The sequence below is a fragment of the Micrasema longulum genome, unplaced genomic scaffold, assembly GCF_059751315.1.
Source record: "Micrasema longulum isolate JH-2025_06_02 unplaced genomic scaffold, ASM5975131v1 h1tg000328l, whole genome shotgun sequence".
Taxonomy (NCBI): domain Eukaryota; kingdom Metazoa; phylum Arthropoda; class Insecta; order Trichoptera; family Brachycentridae; genus Micrasema; species Micrasema longulum.
In genome coordinates, this window is record NW_028277532.1 from 1 (window position 1) to 20,337 (window position 20,337).

A 20,337-nucleotide genomic window follows, 5' to 3' on the forward strand; every position below is an offset into this window, starting at 1 on the left:
TAAAGGAGGAGATCCAGCTAGTCTGCGAGCATTCGGACATACTCAAAACTTTGTCGTGTAAATAAATCAATCAATAAATAAAAACGGAACACGCAATTTAGTGAACTTATCTTCACTCGATTTCCATGTTCAGGATTTTTACCTAAGAACAGTTATCGTGTCGAAAATACTCCTCCAGCGTTCTGGTTCTATTTCACACACATAACTGTATTCTTACCGACCCTAGTTATGGTATAGCGGGGTTCGAACCTTAGATCTCTGATCTGTGAGTCAGCGACAATTCCACGGGACTAAAATCCGTTTTATGATTTACATGATAATTTTTTTATCATTTTTAAAACTTTGACAATGCTGAAACTTAAATTTTAACTTTAAAGCAATGAGAAAGTTCAGTGCTACGGAAGATTGGATATAAAAAAACATAAACCAGTTAAACCAGCCAATGCACGTCATTTATTTTATATTTTATTTATATTTTATTTATTTAGTCTCTGTCACGTCTGAGGAAACATTTCCTTTCTCTTCATTAATCTCTCCTCCTTTCCTCTTTTTCCCTTTTTCCCATTGAGTAAAAGTATTGATTTAAAGTGATTTATATACAAATACATTTTTCGTATTTTTGTTATATCTTTAGCATTTCTTTATCTTTATTTTCTATAGAAAATGTTTTACCTTTAATTATAAAAATATAACTTTTATTTTATTGGTTGGTTGAAAGAAATTACCGTTGGCAAAAGCCCCCAATGTACAAAAAGTTAAATAATTATAATAAGCAATGCATAGACTTCAATGTTTCCTTTTCTAAAATGTTCTAAATCCCTGTTGTAATTTGTTAATCTTAATGACTCCCTGGATTGTGCAATCCAGTATTTTGTCTACAAACATTTGGACAAACTCAAAGTATTGTAAGAATTTATATTGTTAAATTAAGTGAAATGAATAAAAAAATCAATTAAAAGTGTAAAAATGTGTGTAAAATATCATAATAACATCGTCAAACATTCGCTATTTGCATCGAATTGTGTATTGGGTACACCAATTTCATCTTAATGCTCATTAGCAATATAAACATACATGCTAATTAATATACGACTACGCAATCCTGACATCTTTGGAGTCAAGCACTTTCCCTCGAACACAGGATATTATTTTTATTTTATTTTATTTTATTTAGAAAACATACAGTCATACAAAATCAGTATTAAAAACAACAATTATTTAACATAAAAAGACCAATTAAGTTTCATAAATTAAAAAGATATAAACATTAAATGTGACAAAAAAATAAAAAATAAATAAGAATTTTAGGTGAAAAAAAGATAATTGTTGACATTTGCGTTTTCCATGGAGGTAATAAATTAAAATAAATAAAAATACCGAATGTACACTCCGAGCCATCCACGCACACACATGACGCACATATAAAACATACACAAACATATACATTACATGCGGCACATTTGCATAGCATAAACCACTCAAGATGTACATTCAGCAACTATCCAAATAATCGACCCCATGAAGAAATTTTCTGTACAAATGCAACGTGCAGTTAAAAATGTCTACATCAATACTGAGTCCGTTATAATTTCTACAGGTGCGTCTAATGAATGAATTCGAGGTATAATTGTTTTTACAAGTTGGTACATAAAAAAGGGAATTTAATCTAGTATAGCGAAGAGGACAACGGAACCAATATTTTGTAAAAGATACGGCGAATCAACTATGTTATTGAGAATTTGAAAAGAAAAATTAAATCATATCATATTATAATCCCCCTCTTGCATGTGCAGGCTGTATAATAAACTTCACAAGCACAATGTGAGAGACATTTATTTTGAAACCAAAATTATTCGTTTTACTTTCCTATTTAGAGATAATTCTCGACTTAATGCACAGTAACATAAAGACCGCTTTCAATATAGACATCCACCAGTACAGTACTCGATCAAAAAATAACATTTATGTTGGATCTGTGAAGCTACGAAGTTTGGTACTAGATCTTTACAATACATAGGTTTCAAGGAATTTAATAAATTGCCACAAAAATTTAAATACCAAATTCAAAATACAAAAACAGGACGTGCGAAATTTAAGATTTTTTTTTTCCAGAAGTACTTCAAATAAATAATATAAGTTTAATTATTACATTTAATTTTAACTACAACATACATTAAATAAATACAAGAGCGTCAAATAATTTAACTTGCGAACAACCTTGGACTAACAAAAAAGAAACAGTTTTGTGTATACAGTAATAAATTTTTACAATTCACTCTCTAATGACCTAAAAAATATACAAAACATATACGTACTTAAAAAATAACTAAATAAACAGTTCTTACAGCCCGAGTGACGAGTAATATGTGATGTTTTCTTTATCGACTTTTTATTTAAAATATTGTGTATTGGGTACATATATTTTGTTGATTCTAAAAACTTTTTCATTCTTGTATTTTTTTAACATTTGCACTCTCATACTCGTTCCGCTTGTATCATCATCATCATTTCCTTTCCTCACCTAATGGTGCATAGGGTACTGCGTTTGTAAACCAATTGCAGCGTATCTACGTATTCAACGTTACACCTATATCTGATTCTGAGTTTTTCTTAAACCTTTGTGTTTTGTTCACTTTTGTTTGTTAATTTATCAATCTAATTGAACCTCTTGGCCTGTTGTGGTGCAAAAATAAATATAATTAAAATATATATATTATTTTGAATATTTTGTAATATATCTACGTACGTTTTTCCAGTTGCGTGTTATTGTTTCGTAAAAAAAATAGAAATAAGATACGACGTGGGCTCATCCCCAATTGAAATTTCAGGATTCCTCAGAAGCCGTCGAGTAAAAAAACTCGTCAAGGGTTTTCGTTCAGAATTGTATTCTGCTTTCCGCCCGGACACGGTGTTGGAACTGAAATATTTCATACGTTTCTATGTAGCTATACGAGTATGATCTGTATCAGAATATCAAAGACGTAACGAATCATAATAGGCCCCATTGAGCGCTGCAGGGGAGACGCATTGGGAGGGGAGGGGATGAATGACAATCAGGCTGTATCGCCGGGGGGCAGACCATCCCCTCGCCCCCTGGATCGGCATCCCAGAGCTGCACACCCCCATTTCATATCTCTGTCGATTAGGAATTCAGAATATTGTGCATGAAGCCAAATTATAAATATACATCATAGTAAAATTTATATCTGAAGCACTGACTTTGTAATGCATAAGTTTTAATCTCCAGTCGACTATTGGTACCTAAGAATAAAGTATTTTTACAAAACGTCATTTCACCTTTATTGCGACAAATATTTGTAAAGATATCCCGCTGCATATAATAATTTATGATCTCTTGACTGGCACCTAGATTGTGCACTAATACAGTGCCTTATGCAACATCAAATGATTTTTAAAATTCAAAATTCAAATTTATTTATGTTATCAAAATAATATTACAATTAACAAAACATTCGAGGCGTTATCTTGGAACAATATATCAAATTAGAAACCTTTAAGCAATGGTTCGACATTATTAACACTTTGTATCCCGGAGCCGTGTAAACACGTGATTATATAACCACGCGTTGTATCTCGGTCCCGTGTTTTCACTTGGTTTACCAGCTGTCTAAAAAGGTGCATTTTTTTATATCAAGTGACTTTTCTTAGTACTTTTTTGCTGCTGTAAACTACGTGAAAACACGGAACCGGCACACAACGCGTGGTTATTATATTATAATCACGTGTTTACACGGATACAAAACACAAAAAAGGGGTAAGACCCTGTTTATGTATGTGTATTCAGCCGGTGTTCAAAGAGTTAAGGTATAATACTCTCCACTACCAAGAGTATTTGCCTCTTAAACATAGTTTCACTGATGTGAAAGATGTCGATCTCCGAAGTGATAACGTTCAGCTGCCTGACTGCTCTTCCAATCCGTATAACCAGAGGCAGGCTGGTTCTGGAAGCCGGGGGGTAAAACAGTATTTGCTGGTGCTGTCGGAGATACGCCAAGGAACATTAAAATGGACACTCTCTAAAATGGCTGAGTTCAGTCTGAAAAAATGGGTCAGTGTAAACCCATCCCTTTTAAGTTGCAAACTGTTGGTCCCAAGCATACCCAAGAGGAATTATCAATGATGAGATGCTGAATTATGATTTATATTTATTGACATTATTTTGCATATTTTTATCTGAATGTTTGAAGACTGGATTTAACCCTAAGACCCCTATTGAAACCGAGATTGAATATTTATTTATTTGTCGTCCCTTAAGTAACAACACTGCATTTAAGTAATTTTTGTTATTTTTACGGGATGATGAAAAAACTGCTTATTATTAAAAAGCTCGACTAAATTACGCTTAAAAGATAACGTTTATTTATAAACTGTCACTTTATAAAAAATATAAATCTAATTTCCTCTCCAATTCAATAAAATAAGCAGTTTTAACAGCCGTACTGTAAAAATATCAAAAATGTCTTAGACTCATTTCACATATATTGTATTAATCCACCCAGCCCGGTAAAATTATGGTGGGTGGATACTTGTTTATTTATTATTTGTTTTATTTATAAATTTATTGCAAAAAAATAATATACATACTTAATAACAGGGAATCTTTATAAAACCAATTAATGTAAAATGAAAACGGAGTGTTCTCTGTTTATGATAGTCTCCATCTAACATGGCACAGCCTGTTCTAAGATGGAGATTTTCTATTTTCTTTTTTCGTTTAATTTCTTCAGTTTCTACTCGCGGGTGAAAAATTTGCTAAAGGAAATCAAGTGAAGATTATTCGGCCTTGTGGTGTACTGGTTCGTGCGTTTACCGGAGAGTTAAAAAATAAAATATATTTTTTAAATTATTTATTATACGATAAAAGTGAACCCGCATAATGCTTTTTTAATCGGACCGAGTGGATTTTGCCTTACGCGGTTTGCTCCCTGACGATACGAATGTTTCCTGGTGTAAAATAACACATATGTCTTTTATATGAGAATGCATTTGATGTAACTAATCACTGTTGGTACATCTTTGGACTTTGTTAAGTAGTTTCGGCCATTTTGAAGTAATAAGTTTCAAAAAACGACTCCCGGGATCAGTTTTCTGGTAGAGCTATCACCTGTTTGGTTGCGTACTAGTCCTTTATTAACCTCAATATTATAATAATTATATAATTTTTTTTTTTAAATGGTTCGATTATAATGCAAGTTTTTCATTTACTTTTGTAAATACCTATATTGTATTGGGAAAATGACTACTTTTTATATTACAATTCCCTGAGGGTACAAATTCGTACCACTAGTTTTTCTTTATATCTGGAGGTTTTTTATTAAAAAAAAACAAGACAAGTCCGTTATTGTTTTAAAGCTATAAATAATTAATTCAAAAAGAAAAAGTTCAAAAACTGTACTGAATCTATGTTCGGGGATCAAAGGGTTAAGGCACGTTATATGTCAACATTAATGCCTAAAAGGAATTTACATAAGAATCATAATTTATTTAAAGTACAAACTTTTTTAAGTGAAATGGAATCGAGGGCATTCCAAGTATTTATTTTGTTATTTTGCATAAATGTTTTTATAAAATACTAGATATTAGAAGGTATCAGTTGAAATTATAAAATATCATGTATTGCCAGAAACTATGTTTTTACTTGCGTAATTTGATGATATTAAATAATTTTTCTCTTGAAAACAATATATTAAACAGCATTATTTTTTGGAATTAATTTTAGTGACACGGTACAAATTTACATTAAAACACAGCAGTCTGCTAATCAGCTGTCAATTTCAAAAATACAAATATACTCATATACAAAGACACAGAAATCAACAGTACATTAAAGTCAGTTTGTACCCAATAATATGCGCTATTTATTGATTTTGCCTATTAAATAATCACGCAAAATTTCTGTCTTGTACCGCATAAAAACGTGATTATATAACCATGCGTTGTGTCCCGGTCCCTTGTTTTCACATGGTTTATCAGCTGTCTAAAAAAGTGCATTTTATTGATATCTAGTGACTTTTATTAGTACTTTTTCGCCGCTGGTAAACCACACGAAAATACGGGACCAGGACACAATGCATAGTTATTATAATCTCGTGTTTATACGACTTCGGGATACAAAGCACAAAAAAGGAGTGAGGACCTGTATATGTGCGAACATAGCAATGCGCAACGTGGCTCTCCATCAAGGCCAATGTTGGCAAAACTATCTTACAAAAAATACTTATTTAATTATTTTAAATAAATCTGAGAAGTTTCAATGGAATTAACCCAGTATTTTCATAATTATGACACTTTAAGAAACCCTCCACAAAGCATGAAATTTCACAAAAATGGGCTGGCCACAGAGTGAATTCTATGTGTATTCGGCCGGTGCTCAAAGTGTTAAATAAAACTATTTTTTAAGGTACAAAACATAAAAATGAATTATGAATGAATTAAGTGTAAGGTAGGTTTATTTTACCTATTTCCTAACTAATAATATTTCAAACATGGTCTGTCTTAGGTGCCAAGTAAAGTCTCACAACGGTTTTCTGTCAGAATAATATTATTTTGTTTTTTATATATGACACTAATACTCATTTATATTTTTTGTATTCACTAATAAGTCTAAATTGTTAAATGCAGATAGAGAATTTTTGCATTAAACCGACATTATAAATGCTGAAAGTAAAGTAAATACATTTTATTTTATTTTTTTCATAAAATAAAAAGAAATTATACGTATTAAATAAGTATACATACACAAAAACCCTTTCGGATTATTACGAGTTATTTTATTTTTTAAATGTCATTAATATTTATTAATATCCGCTGCTATATTAAGGAAAGTACGTTTAGAATTAATTTACATAATTTTCGGGTCATATTACAAAATTTTCGGGCATACCTACCCAGAACATACTTGGACAAAATAGCCTGAAAAACAACATGCAACGAAAATGTACCGCGAATTTTCCGCCTTCGCTGGCACACTGCTCCGTCATTTCCACCATGATGCCCCTCGCCCCCTCCCCTCCCGCGTACGAGCCCCCCACCACCAGTGTCACAGCCAATCAGAACGCACACTCCAGACACGCCACTCGCTATTGGTTATTTTCCTCCCCCACATACACACATCTCGTCACTCGCGCCTAACCGACTCGCGTTGTCGAAGCTCCGAAACCCACCCCCGACGTCCCGACCCAAGAAAGAAAGAAACATTCGCAACAGAGGAAAAGGACGGAAAAACCACGACTGTCGCGGATCGAAAATATTTCCCGCTCAGGGAGGATAAGCCGGCGAAGTACTGTTTACGCGCACAAATAAAACCAGCATCTTGTGTTCTCGCGCTCTTCGTACCCACGCGTGACGATATAACTCTGTCTCAAATAGATAAATGTGTTTATGTTTGCATAAAAGACATGTAGGTACATCGGAGCGGGTGGGATGGGAATTCGCCGGTCTCTGTCTAGCGCGGGGGATGCAGTAGGGGAGTTTCCCCCGCGGAAGCCACGCAGCTCGCCCTCTCTGTCTGGCCGAGGGGCGGCCCACTCCGCACGACATATATGGGAACAATTTAATGTTGTTAGTCACTTTGCGTTCGGGATATGCCGATGTCAACTGCAGCGACGAAAGATCGCTTAGATTACATTAATTGGAGTCGGAGGACGCGTGGCACTCGGTTCGATATCCACTTCATCTCTGTAATACGATAGTCATCCCGATGGCTTGATACCGTAATAATCGCATTGTGATCTTCAAATTAGGTCACAGCCGCTGCGTTCTGTCTCGTCAGAGCGGTGTTCCCCATAAACAATATCCGAGTGACATCCCCGTGATGTGTCAAGTCTGGAGGTGATCTGTGAACAACTAATAATGTCGCTCAAACTTCGTTCGCGCGAATAACATCTCCGTTTAGTGAGCCATGTAAATATTTTTAAAAGATTCGACAAACGTCATCATATAACAATTTTAAATTTTATACGTTTTTTAAAGTGTTTATTTGTTTAACGGTCAATCAAAACGAATAAATGACAGTTTTTCTGGAAAATTAATTTATTACCTACAATAAAAGTGCTACGGTGTTGTTTAAATTTACATGAAATTCATAAATAATTAAAAACACACGATTTTTTATACTCTTTGTCATTTTCATTTGATCAATTAAACTTTCTTTATTCCTTACCTGACTGATCTACTCGTTTGTTATTAAATTCTTTAGTCGAATAAAGTACTCAAAGTTCCAATTACAGTTTAAATTATCCTCCTTGCATATTCTCCCCGAGGGTTTAAAGTCAGCCGCGGTACAATTTGCCAGGTCGCTGTGAAGATGAGCGGGTAGGACTCCGGCAGTCAAGCTGTACCCTCACTTGTCCGGGGCGAGGGGAGTCTCCGGCCCCGCGTTGGAGTTCAAGGGCGTGCCGTGCCTCGGGGGCGCGGGGGGCGCAGGCGGCGCGGGGGACCAGCTGCCACCCCTAGGAGACCCCCAGCAGTTCAACATCTTCCCCGCCATCTTCAGCCGCCAGCTGAACTTCAGCAGCAACGGTTGCGGCCAGAACTCGAAGATAATGGACGACCTGCGTCCCAACTTGGTCGGCGGGCTTCTCGGGGTGTCCGGGTTGATCGACGAGCACCACCTGCACCACAATTCTCACCTTCAGCAGCAGGAGAGCAAGTTTATGTCTCTGGCGGGCCAGCAGGAGAGCAAGTTCCTGTCGTCGCTGGCCGGGCAGGACAAGTTCCTGTCTATGGCGGGGCAGGACGGGAGGCTTCTCGGGTCCCTGGAGAAGAGCGGCAGGAAGTGCAGTAATGCCAGCTCTTCTAGCGCGGAGGACTTCGGCCTGTACGGGGGCCTGGCCGCCCACGCTGACACCCCCGCCCACACACCCCCGTCTCGGCCACTCAACGATCAGACAGGTGCTTAAACTTTATTTGCGTTTTGATGATTTTTTATTTCATTGTATATTATTTTATTTATAATGCAAACAAACGTACAGCTTATATGCTCATACTTAAAGAAATATAAACAGGGAATACGTGGAAGGGCCTGCCATCCAATGAAGAAATTTGGTGGTTTGAAAACAAAAAAGTTTGTATCAAAAGTAAAACAAAACGTACCTATCGTATTTTCAACCCTATGTTTTTTTTAATTTTCACCGACCCCGACGTCGCGAGTTCAGGTCGGTGAGTGTTTCTGACATTTATAAGTTGAACCCCGTTCAAATTATTTTTACTCGCCAAACTTCAAAACACTCTAAACGTCGAAAAGCATGACTAACCGGAAATCTGTTACCCATTGCCACAACAACAAGAACGCTATAATATTATATTTGTTATTATAAACACGTGGTCACCTTAACCGGTGACATTGCATAGTACTTGCGGTCAAATGTCCACCACAGAGTTGTTTAATCTGAGGTCCAATTTTCATTAAAACCATTTTATACATTTTTTAACAAACTTTCGAAAACCTTTGCCGTACAATCAAATGCTTTAATTTTTGCCACGTATAAGAAAACATTTTATTATTTCAAATTTCTGTAGAACTGAACATTCTCATTATAGTATGTATTCAATTAAATTTTACAAAATACAGCAACGTGACGGTTAAAACAATGTAAAAAATAAAAAAGTACCTAATGAAAACAATGTTTGTGATAAAAAATAAAAGAAAGAAATACCGACAAAACAAGGAGATAGTGGGAAGAGAAAATAAAAAAATTGACAAGGAGCGTTAGAAATTGAATTAAGGAAATTAGGAGTGTAAATTTGCATTTGATTTGATGACGATAAATAAAGATTTAAAAAAGACAAAACGTCTATTATGATGTTACGCCGTTTTAATGTGTTATTCCGCCGACTATAATTATTGATGCGTTTGAGCCGAGCATTGAAGGAAAAACGGCAGCCATACGAAGAGAGACATGACCATAGAATTAAGAATAGTCCAGAAGGAGCGTAGAATCATATTTGAATACATCGGACTGTGTCAAAAATCCCCCCACTATGCCCTTCTTTCGCCGCGCCTATTCGTGATGACGCCGCGTAATGTTGCAAGATGGGAAAAAATATAATCATAACACAAATGTAAGGTAAAAAAAAAAAAGCAATTTGTTAATTTATCTAAAATTTTATTGTGCCCGCGGAAATATTGATTGACACAACAGAGTAAATAAGTAAAGGGTCATTTAATAAGAGTAATTGAATTAAAGAACTTTGAACTTAAAATACAAAACAAATTTTATTTTGCATAAAAATATTTTTATATCATATTAAATAATCGTTGATGTTTTAAAGATAATGTCAGTCAAATGTCCACCACAGAGTTGTTTAATCCGAGGTCAAATTTTTATTAGTTCTCTCATTAGATGAGCAAAGTAGGGAAAAAAAATACTACCCTAGCAACACTTATGAAATGTCCATTTTGATTTTTTCGACAATCTGACAGGTGGAAAAATAATTCAATTTACTTAAAGTAAGTACTTTCTTTAAGATCCTAGCAGTATTTCTGCACTTTACAAGGTCACAACACGGCATAGTTGAATTCAAATCAGGAGTTGCGTACTGAGCGACGTCTATAAAGAAACTAATGGATCCAAACGTAAAACTACTCATTTATGAGTAGTTTAGTCGCCTTCTGTTTGATGCTCGTATGCAGTTTCCGGACTATTCTTAATTCTATGGACATGACAAAGTAATTTTGCAGTATGACAACGCTCGGCCTCGTGTTGCAAAGCCGGTCAAAACGTCAATACGTGGGAAACGCTCAAATGGGAAGTTCTACCAAACCCGCCGTATTCACCGGACATTGCTTCTTTCGATTTCCACTTGTTCCGATTGATGACTCATGACTCTAAGCAGCACGTCCATTCTCATAAAGATGCCAAAAAATGGCTCGATTTGTGGATAACCTCAAAAGATGAGTCGTCAATTCAAGATGGTATTCGTATTTTGCCAGAAAGATCGGTAGTATTCGTTAGCGATGGACAACACTTTCAATGGCATGTTATTTTAAAATAAAACGTTTATTTCCACGAAAAAACAGCGAAAATTCATTCAAGTGCCTAACAAATACATCTAATTACATGATGACTTTTTCTTTCAATGATGAATCGGAATTCACTTCGTTGTATATTGGAAATAGTAATAACACTTAATAATAAAGTTTTATTTTACTATAGTTTACACTCGGAAAAAAATTATTTAAAATCTGAAAAAAAATGTGCTATTAGAATACCTTTCAAATAAACCCAAAATCCACATCTAAATTGCGAGCAAATTCCAACTTTTTTCCATTTTGATTCCTTGGCGGAACGCCGCGCCGCGCCGTGTTTTATTCGATATTTTTATTTTTTTATTTATTTATTTAATAGCATAATTATACATTTTTACAATTTAAAAAAAAAAAAACTTGTTATATTTTTACTAAAACTAAAATCCCACCAAGCCACTTTTTGTAGCTTGTTGGTGATTATCAATTATCAAATTAATATTCATAATAATAAACCATACGTAGTAACGATAATATCGACGTCCTAAATAAACACAAATAAATGCGGTACTAAAAACAACTCAAGACATCGAGATATTTTCAAAGTACTTTTATTTGCCATTATACTTTTTGTGTATTTAAGAAACTACAAAGTAAATTCACTAAATACGCAAAAAATAAATAATGTAAATAATACTTTCTATGCATTTAAGAAACAACGAATGAATTTACTACATTCGCAAAAAATAAATAATGTAAACTTGATGGCAATGCATCATACCATACACCTCTGGTCCGCATGTATCAAGAATATAACATAAATATACTGTAGAAATAGCAAAAGAGCCATATTCAGATCCATTTAAAAAAATATATTTTACTGAAATAACATTAAAAACAAAAGAAAATATACTCGTATTAGCCGTTATATTGGAACAACGTGCCAGACCAGAAACCCTCGAGCGACGGATTGACATTATTAAGATATATAGTCTCCAAACGCAAAAGTATTTGCCTCTTCAGCTTGTTTCGCTGATATTTCATGATCCTTTCCCAACTTGTCCGTACAGTTTCATAGAGATCTATTCAACTAACCATATTTTAGTAAACGTGTACAACAAAAAAAAGAAAATTACCGATCATATAACTTATGTTATTTAAATTTTGGTGGGCATTTTCAACGAGTTGTAAATAACCCACCATGAGAAAATGGAAATCAAGTCGGGGTAGAGTGGGATTCGTACCTCAAACCTCTGATTCGTGAGTTTGCAACACTAGCCACTAGACCACAACCCGAATCTAGCTATGCAAAATATATGCATACGCCTATATAAATATTTACTTTAGCATGATATTGGTACAAATTCCAGTTAGTATTTATTAAAAGTATCTGTGCATTTATTACCATACTTCATTTTACATGAATCGAGTGAAATTTATGCTTAAATCTTAAAATCTATTTTCCCTGCTGTTGGATAGTGAAAGTACCCTTTACCCACCCGCATACATTTAAATTAATCTTTCTAAACCCACATTTAAATCAGATTTTCTGAATCAAGTTTGTCCTCATTCCATATGCATGAAGGTCTGAAATTCTTCACTGATAAACTAGTGTAAAACGAACACTTAGGTAGAAGAATTAAATAAGCGTTTGTTGAGTATTTTGTATGCAGAATAAGGTATGTTTATATCAGTCAATTGTTTACGGATAAAATTATTATTACTCTTGCACTTTCTTTTATTATATTACTAATATTTCATTTAGGTCAGTTATCGATTATATATTTTTAAATAAAATTATTTGAAGTATTTTTTATGATTCTATTTAGTAGCGTAGACAAAAGCTTTTCCAGCCAATGACAGGTCATAAGCCCTGTAAACGCTCGAATATCCATAATCCTTAATTTGAAAATATTCTACCTCATCTCTGCAGGGATATTAATAAAAAATATATACCTACTCCCCCTTGGGAGAAATCCAGATTTGTGTATGTACAAAATACACGTACCAAAAATAATGTTGTGTAATAAGATCTGGTCAAAATATAAGTAAAAATAAATTGCAGAGTCATCTGCAGGCGATTACTAGTACTTAATTTAACTCGGAAGAGTCTTAAATACATAAAATAAAGTAATATGCTAATTAAAAATACTTAACTTCAATATCAATACATAGATGGCGCTCCAACACGCTTGTGAATGGTTTCTCATTTAATAACATATATACAAAAATCAAAATCATGTTACCTGTGTCGATATTCGCTAATAAGCGGAATGGGGAATGTTGTAGTACGTAAAGTGGCCACTTAACTCAGCCAATGACAGGTCATAAGCCCTGTAAACGCTCGAATATCCATAATCCTTAATTTGAAAAAATTCTACCTCATCTCTGTAGGGATATTAATAAAAAAAAAAAAGCTTTTCGTTTAATTATTATTAAAGATAACGTTAACAGCGCTATTTTGTATAAATATAATATCTAAAGAGCGCTAAATAAATGTGATTGTAATCAATATTTAATGTACGTGGTGTGAATGAATTAGGTTAAATTCATCACAATATGCTGTACTACTTATATTGAAAGAAATTATTTATTTATTCAAACATTTATATACATAGATACGTATACAGTTTACATGCTTAGGTATGCGTAAGGGTGGGCATATTGTCTTAAGCCAATTTCTTCCTACCTACCCAAACCGTTCATTTGGAGAAAATCAGTGGAGCATGAACATTTTGTGGGGATATTATAATATTTTTATTATAAACAAAACATTGATTTTTTTAGAAATAGAAATTGACTAAATATACAATTGAATATGAAGAGAGGAGGGGAAAAGAGGAAAACTACTACAACAATCACGCCATTTCCCCGCAGGGGTAAGAACAGAGAATGGACCGCCACACACGTCTATCCTGATATACATTCCTAGCTTCTTCCATAAATTAAATCATACATGCCGTATGGTTGTGTCTACTTTTGACATAGCCAGACATAAGATTTTGGTTTATCTGGTCATGCCATGTCTTCTTTGGTCGTCTTCTTCCTACGTTACCTTTCACTCTCGACATATTTATCTGTTTTACCATTCATTTGTCATATATTCAGTCTAAATGACCAAACCATCGCAGTGGCTCTTTCTTAATTTCATCAATTATATATATGTCTCGGATTTGCACACTCGTAACCCTGTTATACACTGATTTACCACAAATTCGTCTTAGAGATCGCATTTTAATCGCGTTCACCCTGATTTCATCCTTCCTCTGCCATTTCCATGTTTCGCTTCCATAAATAAGTGTTGGGACTAAAACTCAATTGCATACTGCCAGTCCTAGTAATTACTGTGCTTAGTGCGCCGTTTATTTTGTTGCCCGCATTAACTATTTTTTTATGTATTTTTTTTTTTATGTTTTGTTGTTTATAATATTGTTTTTCATGTATTTTTGTAAATACATCCTATCGAAAAAATATCAACTCTTTTTTATTGCAATTCCCTGACGGTACAAATTTGTAACACTATTTTTATAAATAATATTTGGAAATTAAAAAAAAAGAACAACGGTTTTCAATCCAAAAATAACATTTTTTTTTAAAGTTCAAAAACTCAACTAAATCTATGTTCGGGGATCAAAGGGTTGAGGTATGATAATCACAGATACTCTTTCAAATTGGAAATTGTATATACGCGGAAGTTTTCAATAACTACACCTTGCTATTGATGGCAAACAAAAGGGTAAATGGTTTAGTAAATTCGGTCAATTTTTACACCCTGGTAGCACTTAGCCAACTCTCCCCTACTTAATAATAATGTTCGTATTGTGGTACTGTGTACCGTAGTCGGTCATCAACTGGCACGCGCCTGTGATTATATTGAAGTTACTTAAACTTAAGCCCGATAATACGGATCATACAACTGGTGCTGGCAAATTCGTTTTTTTTTAAATTGTGGAATAATGGAATTATTCTGTCCCAGGACTGGGACCTAACATATATATTATATTTCTCGTAACGATCTTTATTATGAACATTTTTCATAAAAGTCTTAGTAAAATATATAAATATATTTAGGTAGTCGCATTGGAGAGTTCATGGGAAACTTCAGTGATACTTAAAACTGGATTTAAAAAGGTTTTTATACGTGATAAAAATCAAAGCATTTAATTGTACTTTGAAGTATCCCGAAAATGTAAAAGTAAATGAATAAAAACGGTTTTAACAAAAAGGAACTGCTTTGCAACGTCGCACGTTTATGTGACCACGTGTATAAAATAACCAATAAACTATAGCGTTATTATGCTCTTGTGGCAACCGGCAACCAATTCCTGGTTTCCAGGGTAACTATGTTCCACTTTTAAATCTCAGGAAAAAAAACAAACTTTTGGTTGTTCCTACAAATTAATCCGATCATGTCAAACAATGATTTAGTATGTCTGCACGTCAGCGGTTTGTACAATAAATGCCAGTTATATCAGTTTTTTTTTCTTGTAGGTTATGTTTCACCGTTCAGATGTGTGTTTTGTTAACTCACCGACCAGAACTCGTGACGTCACGGGCGGTGTAGTTTCGAACTTTCTATGGGGATTTTAAAAATTACAAAATATTTAAAAAAAATACATGGTGGTGATAATGCTATACGTAAAATATAAGTGTTTTTTGTTGATTCAGTCTATTAACAAGTAATAGTAAATAAAAAAAACATTTTAACTTTATAATTGAAACAGTAAATTGTTAAAATGTATAAAGTTCCGTAAGGCTTACCTGCTTGAAGACAAGTATAAAATCCTATGTCTTATACAAATGGTCAAGATTGAGGGACAACGTGGACCTAGCAGAAGACAATCGTCTTGGCTGCGCAACATAATATATTGGACAGTAATGTTTGTGGAGAAGTTATTTCGAGCTGCGCAAGGCATAAATGCCTTTATATATGTGGTTTCCAGTGCCGAAGACACCTGAAATGAGACAAGAAGTCTTACTTTATCTCGGATGCAATATTGTACGCTGCGATTGGAGTGCCATGGTTGTGCCCTGTACACCACGATTGATGATTGGAATGTTGATTTTTTGTGTCTGGGCAAATAAATAATAAAGTTACGCATGAAACAAAATCGGAACTCTGGACGAGTGTTATCGAGTCGACAATTATTCTCGTGAAAAAACCCTAGCTAACAAAATCAAAACAACGTGATTAAGACACTCGCAGTTGGTAAGATGGCCAACTGTGAAACTGGCGTCGCGGGTTCGACTCCCACCAGTTACAATAAAAACATCCAAGAAATATTTTTTTCTCAATTGGTCTGGGTACTGTGGTGTATATTTCACTACCTCCTTCCATTTCTCCTCTATCACACCTGCTAACAAGCCTTTTAATAGAGGCTTAGCGGGTTATTCCTTAAAATAAAATAAAACTTTCATAATATTTATTTTCAAAAGTATTTTAAAAAATTAATCAAGTTGTGGTAGAGTAGAATTTGAGTCTCGTGCTTTCGATCCGTGAGTTTACAGTATTACAAATTAAACATTTAGACTTACTAAAAAAAATATTTATTGTTTAGTTTTCTTATCCATGTGATATAGGCATTACTTTCGCAAGTAGGGTGGATTATCCTTTAATGAGCCAGTGTATTGACCGACACACGGGACAGCGTGACCACCGGTCAGGCAGACCGGACCGTATTGGCAGCTGACAATTCTATAGTGTGATGAATCTGCCGAAAACATAATCCTTTTCCCTGATTACCTTTGTTCGTGACTTACATTAAATGTTGAGTCCTTTTTACAATCAGCAAATTCAAGTTTGTTTTCGGCTCTGCCTTCTCGCTATGCTGGTTTATAGAAAAAAAAAAAGAATTATGTATTTAACAACTGATTTTGTAAATATAGTCGGCCTCGTGGTGTAATGGTCAGCGTATTTGCCTACCATGCAACATGCAAGAAGTCTCGGATTCGGTTCCCGACATGGTTGAAATTCATGTAACAAGAATGATCAAGATACACTGCGATTGGTGTACCAATGCAGTGCCCTATGCATTATTAGGTGCGGAAAAGGAATGATAATGATGATGATATTGTAAATAATTTATTACGTTTTATTAATGATTAAAGCATTAACTTCTTGGTCAAACATTTTAACTAATGGTTAGTTAATCTTATTAGTATATGACCATTTACCGACTTTATATGTTTATCGGTTTCGAGACGTACCCGTCTCTTCGTCAGGACACTCACTACATCAACATGCAAATACTAAAATACACTTTCGCCTTTACCATCACCGCATTTACAAAAAATACGAATAGACATAAAAAGTCGGTAAGTGGTTATATACTAATATTTATTAACATTGGTTAATTTAAAACGTAATAAAATGAAAAATAAAAACACAATGTTTTTTTTAAAATCATTTATTGATTATTTTATTATCGACCGATTTCGTAGAAACATGTGCTCCTATATCAAGGTAAAATTGAGAAATGAATATAATCCTGTTTTTTTATTTATTTTAACATTGTTTACATATTGTATAAGTATTATGTGTATTAATGTAAATGATTCAAGTCTTTATGTCAAATAGTATTTTGTGTTTTTGGGGGGTATGGAGTGAGGGGTGAGGGGGGTTGAAATTCGATCATTTGCACTTGATCTCAGCAAAGAAGATAGAAGTGCACAGCTGGTAATATTGTTTTTTTTTATTATTTATCGCTTTTTTAATTTCTCAGATTTCAAAGTTGCCAAATTTTGAACTTTCCAAGGCTGAACATGTAAAAAATCCATAAATTCCTGAGGGAGGTACCAGGAATACCCCAGCAAAAATGCAAAAAATACGTTTTTTTTTTAAAAGTCATAATAATTGACACTGTAGTGATTATAAAACTGTTTCATAATATTTCGAGTTTAAAAAAAAAAAAATACATCTTTAATGGGCGAACATAAGAGACCTCAAAAGTGCAACTTTTCGGGAGAGCAAAAAAAACGTTATTATGAACCCAATTATTTAGCTACAAAACTCATATTTTGCAAAATGGGTTATTATTTATAGATTATTTTATTTGTGTCACAAAATTCAAGTAATTTTTACAAATAACATAAATATTCCAGATATACTACTTGAACCATTAAAGATGGGACAGAAATGAGTCTACCTATGCTTCTAGAACTAACTAATACTATTAGTACAACTCAATGAATGATAGAAATGAGTCCACTTATATTACTGAGACCATCTTATACTATTTGTGCCACTGAAAATAGGATATTTATTTTACACAATGACACAAATGTGCATATTTATTTTATTAAAACCAAATTTTAATAAGTTCTTAGTTGTTTATTTATGTTTTGAGTAGTCATAGAAGTGTACTGTTAATACCATTGATACAGTACAAGGAACATTTTCGCATATAAATCACAAAATGAACAATAATGCTGTTATACTCTTATGTCCGCCCATCAAAGATATATTATCTTCATGTATACTCGTATACATATAAAAGGCAACGTTCGTATGTGTGTCCTCGATAGACTGAATAACTACTGGACCGATTTACGTGCGGTTTTCAGCAAAATGATGAGCTTTGCTATGGGCAAAATAATTCAAGTATTTTGAGGAATTTATACATCTACACATTTATATATATATATATATAAGGCAGTGTTTGTATGTGTGTCCTTGATATACTGAATAACTATTGGATCGATTTACGTGAGATTTTCAGCTAAATGTAGATCTTTGTCATAAGCATATTTATAGCTTTTAAAATTTTCAATCTGTTGATTAGAAAAAAGTAAGAAGCGTAAATGTTTTATTCATGGTTGACCAGGGCTGCATTCGACGAGAATGCAAATGCAAAAAATGGAAGGATGTTGTTTTTTTGTGTATGAAAAAAGTTTGTTTTTTAATGTTCACACACTACATTCGCTTTTTATGGATTCCAATCAGATTCTTTCCTAAAATTCCTTATAACTTCTGCCAATTAATTTATTTTTAATGGATTTTCAGTAATGATCAAATAATTCTGCAGAAAAATGTTTTAATAATTTTGATACATTCTTAATACTTCTTTCACATTATGGGTCAGGGGTTATGCGTAAAAATTAAATCGATATGAGGATTTATAAAAAAGTTTTTTTACCTTGGGGCCCGGAAGAGTTAATGTTTTATTTTGAACATGCAGAACTTTTAACCCAATGTCTTTATTAAAAATATGATTATTTTTGGATGATTTGCAAATTCAAAAAATTATAAATTAATTAATCACTTTTAGTGAACACTTAAAATTTAATTATATAATGAACGACCATAAAGTAAGTGCTTCAAAGAAGAATTTTAATTTATTTCCTTTTTCATTTATCGTATCAGCATTTACTTTGTAATAAAGCCTTCTACAAATCGTCTTGCTCAATGCTGAGTGTTACGGTTCTCAATGATATCAGGCACTAAGTCTCAATTCCTCCGGGTCCTGAGACTCCTGAGCCAAGTTAAGGGCTGCGTTTAAAGAGGGCTGATTCTTTTGTTTGGTAGGTCGATCTTGTAAAAAACCACCCTCTTGCCCGTTTACTCTTACTGTTCCTGTTACTACCAGCTTTTAGATACTCTCCTTGTTATTTCTTTCAATATTTCTGAAATCAGGTACAATCTTTTTCAGTATATCGCGATAAATACATATGAACGTTTGTTTTCAGTCTTACTTACGTTTTTTCTATTAAAATAACACAACTACAGTATTGGGAGATCACTTCTTTTATTGACGGGTACAGTGCTATATATTCATTATTATCAACATTTCTCGAAAACATGTTTTTTCAAATTCATTTTAAATATATCAATTATCTCTATTTCTTCAATTAACATATTGTACGGGTTTCATCCCTTGTACAATGAGTTTTGTAACTTTCTTTTTCTCATCATTAGTAATCTTTTTTTATCTCTAGTTTTGTTTTACATTGTTGGTTCAATTTGTTTATATTTTTTATTTTATTTATCCCCTCAATTATTTTTTTAATGAAAATCGCTAAATTATATTTTATTTGTTCCTTTATTGCGAGAATCTATTATTTCGTGCATTTTTTCTGCATTATAATAAGTATTTCTTTTGAATATAATCCTCATCGTCTTATTTTGAAGGCATTGCATATTTTTTTATTTTCCCTTCAATACATTTAAAAAAAATAGAAGGACAGTCATTTATATGTGGGCATATGACTGTTTTAAAGATAAGAATACTAACTACTCCATATATCTATATTACATTTCATAATCTTCCTATAAACTTTTTTTTTGTTACATATTGAGAATGTGTTTAAATTTTTCAAGCATACTCATTAGATAAAAATAAATGGGCAGATAA

At 33.4% G+C, this 20,337-nt stretch overlaps 1 protein-coding gene across 1 annotated transcript in view; it reads left to right on the top strand.

Moving 5' to 3' along the window:
• Window positions 1–7,008: 7,008 nt before the first annotated feature.
• The window catches only part of LOC148282437 (uncharacterized), a 72,620-nt gene continuing 59,291 nt past the window's right edge, over window positions 7,009–20,337 (top strand). The window contains exons 1-2 of the mRNA XM_088225075.1: window positions 7,009–7,106; window positions 8,339–8,913. Of these exons, the coding sequence (XP_088081201.1) occupies window positions 7,009–7,106; window positions 8,339–8,913 (673 nt within the window). The remainder of the gene's footprint in view (window positions 7,107–8,338; window positions 8,914–20,337) is intronic.